The sequence below is a fragment of the Puccinia triticina genome, chromosome 9A, assembly GCF_026914185.1.
Source record: "Puccinia triticina chromosome 9A, complete sequence".
Classification (NCBI taxonomy): Eukaryota; Fungi; Basidiomycota; class Pucciniomycetes; order Pucciniales; family Pucciniaceae; genus Puccinia; species Puccinia triticina.
This window is the reverse complement of record NC_070566.1, coordinates 2,717,819-2,723,128: the sequence shown is the minus strand read 5'-3', so window position 1 is coordinate 2,723,128 and position 5,310 is coordinate 2,717,819. Positions and strand designations below refer to the sequence as shown.

At 51.9% G+C, this 5,310-nt stretch overlaps 2 protein-coding genes across 2 annotated transcripts; both read right to left on the bottom strand.

Annotated features, from left to right (window-relative positions):
* Positions 1-2,559: 2,559 nt before the first annotated feature.
* Positions 2,560-3,426, bottom strand: PtA15_9A274 (uncharacterized protein; the record flags this gene model as incomplete). The annotated part of the gene is made up of 1 exon (XM_053172466.1): positions 2,560-3,426. The coding sequence occupies one exon, from the start codon at positions 3,424-3,426 to the stop codon at positions 2,560-2,562; it is 867 nt and encodes a 288-aa protein (XP_053023704.1).
* A 220-nt stretch (positions 3,427-3,646) lies between these two features.
* PtA15_9A273 (uncharacterized protein) lies at positions 3,647-4,426 on the bottom strand (the record flags this gene model as incomplete). The annotated part of the gene is made up of 1 exon (XM_053172465.1): positions 3,647-4,426. The coding sequence occupies one exon, from the start codon at positions 4,424-4,426 to the stop codon at positions 3,647-3,649; it is 780 nt and encodes a 259-aa protein (XP_053023703.1).
* Between the last annotated feature and the right edge of the window lie 884 nt (positions 4,427-5,310).

The window sequence follows — 5,310 nt, the reverse complement described above, 5'->3', positions numbered from 1 at the left end:
TTGCCCGGAGGTGCACAATTGGGAGGAACTTACTTTTGGTTCTCCCAATCCCTCCGTCATCCCAAAATACACAAATCCTCCTTCCGCCACCATTCAAAATTCCGCTAGTTTCACCTCATCGCAGAGGTTCATTAGTTTTACCTCGTCGTGGAGGCTTGGGAGTTTAGGCTTGTTGCAGAGCTGAACTAGATTAATCTTGTTGCGGAGGACGTCGAAAGACGCATCTAGTTTATTCTCATTACAGAGACGTGTAAGAACTGAAACCGGCAATAGTTTTCCCACATTCCGGAGGCGTGCTTGATAGGGCGAAAGGCCAACTGGAATGGGGAAGCAAAGCGGTTTGGTAGAAGGGCTCACATGTGTGGCATGTAATGTTTTCAACGACTTAAGAGCATCACGCCCAGAGGTGCACAATTGGGAGGAACTTACTGTTGAGCTAGTTCACATAGTGTTTTTATCTCTCTTTTCCATTTCCGCCTCCGCGTCCGTATGCCACACACATGTCACTTTGTTGTTAGTTACCTTTCACACATCCTCATGTACACCTGAGACAGCAGGTGTGGAAGAACCTTTTCCTCATCCTTCCACACCCACCGCACACTCGACCCGCCTCGTGCCCGCTGTCATCAGGTATGTTTTTGTTTCTTGTTTCTCTTTCCTTCTCATTCTCTCTCTCCTCACTTCCTTCTTTGTATGATGATTTGTCTTACCCATGCAATCCACATCCTTCCCCACCCACCGCACACTCGACCCGCCTCGTGCCCGCTGTCATCAGCTTATCAGGTTATGAGCCCAGAGCGCTACCAGCTGCGTACGATCTCGCCAAGCACGTAAAATACCGGCTTTCTTTCGAGTTCCTCGTGAATACGACCGTCAGACCTGCGTCGCACAAGGCTGCCACCGAGAGAAGAGGTTCGTGGAGTGCTGGGACCACGAGGGACTTGACCATCTTGTCGCCTGCGATTGGTAGTCTGAGAAGGCCTTTATGGGAGGCCTCGACTGCTGAGTGATCGGCCAGTCTGACTGGAGTGCTATCTGGCCTCGGGTGATCAACTTGCGAGATATCCGGCGTCATCAACATTGAGCAGCCCGAGTCGATGTTGATATCCCCCCCTCGCTGAAGGTCGGAGGGGATGGAGAGAGAAACCACTGCGTTGCCGGCCGTCACCTCGATTTCGGATCCGGAGTAGTCTGATTTGCCGTCCTCTTCATATTTGTGGGGGGATTGTCCCAAGGTAGCAGCCAAGTCCTGCCCGCCCGAGCAGCCGGTTTGGTGGAAGTAGAGGGCTTATCTTGTTGACTCGCTTCCCAGCGCGCCTTTTGGGCAGCTTTATGATCCGCGATGAGCCTCCTGGTGTTGTTGCAGGAGTTGAGATCATGTGAATCGCTGTTGCACAGCGGGCATCTGCGAGGTTTTTTGGAAGAGTCGCCTTTGGTAGCTTTGGACGTGTTAGACGAGGGAGGCGGCCTTGAAGAGTTGGCTTTGGTGGATGAGACTGAGATAATATCGCCTTGAGACTCGCGACGTATAGCTTCGTTCTTGAGGGCTGAAACTATTGTTTCCGTTTTTACCCCTTCTTGATTCATGAGAGCGGAGACACAGTGGAGCCAATCGGGGGGAATCAAGCTGAGAAGAGCAGCGTTATGGACGTCGTCCGGGGTTAGGGGTTTTTCGGCAGTGACGAGCGAGTTTAAGCGCTCGTAGTAGTTAGCCAACGTCTCGATGTGGGAGTTGATGTCGCTGCCTTCCATGCGAGCATTCACCAGCTTCCTGATCCAGTAGACTCGACCTCCGGTCGAGGAGTCTTGATGAGCCCGGGAAAGATCGTCCCATATCTTTGCTGCGTTGTCTTCGTTGGCAAGATGACGGAGATTTGCTTCATCAACAATCTGAACTAGGACCGCACAGACAAGGTCATTGTCTTCCTCCCAGGTGTGGGGTCGGAGGTTAGCGGCGACAGGGGTGAGGACATGATTGACTTTTGCTGATTCAAACACCCGGAGGACAACCTTTTTCCAATTGAGAAAGTTGGAGTCGGCGCCCGGTGCTTTGAGGATCGGAAGTCTGGCCGTAGAGATCTTCGCGGTAGAGGCAGACGTCGAGGGTTGGAGAGCGACGCTGGTGTGAGTGGGTGGGTTCTCTTTTGTGTCGTTCGACATCGTTGTGGGAGAGAACGCTAGAATTGATCCTTTTTTTTTTGGGTCCACACGTGCAAGAAAAACCAACATCCCTCCCCCCTGAATCTCCCGCAAAACCATCGCCGCCCTTGGGCCCGCCTGGAGCCTGAACTGCATCTGAAACTTGAGAGGAGTCGGAAGAAACTTGAGAAGCCCTTAAAGAGCTGGCGAAAGAGACTGGGTTAACCAAAGGAAACGTTTTTTCTGAGTTTTTTGCGTTTTCTAATTGTTTTTCGTGTTTCTTGAGTTGAAGTTGATTTTCTTGATGCACGCGTGAAGAGAGAGAGAAATAGCGCCCATGAGTCCCTAGAAATACAGTTGATTCAGCGGCAAGATGTTGGGACTCTAGATTAGATCTGCCGCCTCCCAAATCAACCGGATCTACAAAAAATGTCGACCCTCCAAAGGGTCCTTGCGAGCCTTTCCTTTATGAGAAAGGACCGCCCTGCGTCCATGCCCCGGAAACTCGCGCTCCCAGCGCCCAGAATCCACTGAACATAATAAGACCTTGATTTTGCGCCCAGTCGAATCAGGTAAAAGGATCCTCTCGCCGACTTGATTGTCGAAGTTGAGAGTCGCGTTAAAGTCCATCAGAAATGGCCGGCCAAAGATGAGAGGCCCATCCATGCGCGTAATCCAGAAATGGCAGGTGCCTACAATGGTCTTGCCCACGCGAATAGGAACGTCCTCAGCGACTCCTACTAGCTCGCACGCCTGATTGCCGATCCCGTAAACAGCCAAGCTAAAGTTCACGCGTGGGCTAATGTTGAACTTATTAGCCATTGAATCTGAGATAAGATTCAACTGCGAGCCGGAATCTATCAGAGGAAGCGCGTTGCTCTCCTCGTCGCCCACCAAGCAGGGCATGTGACCCAGAGGACAAGAATAGAGCCTCATTCCATCGATTCGTCCCTCCCCTTCTGAATCTTCGGCCAGAGTCCCAGAAGCCACCTTCAGATCCTCCGGCCCGACCTCCACGCGTCTGCGCGACACCCATTTCTTCATTCCTTTGGCCACCAACGGGGCCACCGCTAGCAACTTGGCCACGGTGACGTTAGGCACCGGAAGGTCAAACATCTTCCTGAGCATGCCATCCACCGCGTTAGGATGGTCCTTTGAAACACCGCGTTTGAACCGCACCTTAGGGGTTGTCCTAGGCGCCGCTGGCGCAGCTGGGTCGTCCTTCAATGCATCCTCAGTCGGAGGAGCCGAGGGAATCCGCTCGAATAACTCCGGTTCGACATCCATTTCTTCCGTGTCCGATCCAACTCTTGGGGCCGAAGCCTTACGCAGCGGCCGCCGCGACGTAGATGGAGGAACTACAGGGGCCTTGAAAGGCTTAGGGGCCTCGTGCTTCTTCTTTGCGGGGTCCGACTGATACACCCCTGAAAACAATTGGGATGAAATAGACGGAGGCTGCCATGGGTCCAGAGATCCTCACATCGTCCTGAATTCCGCCTCTGAAGAACTAGCAGTCGCGGCCTTCGGACTGTAGGATGCTACCACATGTCGAATGGGACAAGAGTTGTCCACTGGGATAAGCGCTCCATTTGGAAGAAAAAAAACTGCCGCCGCGCTGCTCCACCAACTTAGCCTCCTTGTATTTTTGCAGCTCGGCGCATCGACCAAGTCCGTGACCCTCACGATGGCAATAGTAGCAGACCATGGGCCCTCGCGGCGTTGACGGCCTCGCCTGAGCCGTAAACTTCTGCTCCAATCGCTGTTCAAACGACTGCAGCATGCGTTTGATCTCATCCACGGTTGCGGGGGCCCTAACTTGACTAGGGGTTTCCTTGGGGCAACGATCAGTCTCCATTTTGAGCATTACATCGTTAGATTGCTTGAACGCATTGACAGGAACCGGAACCTCGGCGCGTGAGCTTTTGAAGGTAAGCACTGTCTGACTTTTCATCACCTCTTCAACGGCTTTCTTCAAGATTTCAAAAGTCGGTAGCTTAAACCTGTTGTCCTGAGTAGTGATCATAGTCTTGTCCTTAATTAGTTGGTCGCGAATGCGCTCTTGAAGGCCGAGAAAGAAAGACTGATAATACAACCGCTTGATTTCTTCGACGGAATCAATATGATCCTTGCGCAAAAGATAAGACTGAATTGGCTGACAGGCTTTCCGGAAGTCTTGGAAGTCCACCACCGATTTGACGCCTCCCCGGGCCTTCCACCCTTGAACCAAATCTTCCAAGTCCCGCGTTGTAAAGCAAGCAATATCTATCTTTCCCCAATGAGAAAGCATCGCTTCTTTGAGAAGCGTCCAGTTGGGGGGGTCGAATCCGTCTAGGGTCTCGACTACATCTGTTGCAGTGAATGACTGGAGCAGCGAGACACGATGCGGTGTCGAGATGCGGATGGGCGAGGAAGGATAAGGAATTCATTGCACACATAGAGAGAAAAATAAAGAGAGAAAGAAATAGAAGAGAAACTAACCTGGAGCAGCGAGACACGATGCGGTGTCAAGATGCGGATGGGGGAAGAAGGATGAGGAAAGGAACTTCCGCGCCCGCTGCTCCAGAACTACACTACACCATAGATGTCACAGGAAATGAAAGAGAAAGGAAATGTGTGAAAGCATACATCCTACAACCTGTGAAACTCAACAACATCCTTAACCTCCGCGGTGCGAATGAAGAACCGCACCTGCTGAGCCATGTCCGTCTCCGACGCGCCATCAAGTTGTGCTGCCAACCAATAGTCCGCCAAAAAACGCTCCACATTCGAGCCGTCAAAACCTAAGGACTTGTCCTGCAGTTTAATCTTCACCATCTGTCCATTGGATGATCTTGACGCGGTTTTGGCCATTACAAGAGAGCCGCTATTTCTCCTGAGAGATAAAAAAGAAAAACGGACGATGTTCAAAGGCTCACACGCGTGGCGACGTAATGTTGCAAAAAAAAAAACTTTTTGGTAGAGAACCCGCGGAGGTGCACAATTGGGAGGACTTAATTCTATCTCCCTGTGCCTCCGCCGCTGAACACTAAAAAAAGCCAAGACCGCCAAGCGTCTCTGACCGTCCAAATTGGCGAGACTGTAAATCTTGAGGTCGCTGGTTTGATCCCGGCTTGGGGGACCAAATGAGGAACTCCATCCGGTGCTAGGCCGGCGGCAGTTGGGGGAGGGGAA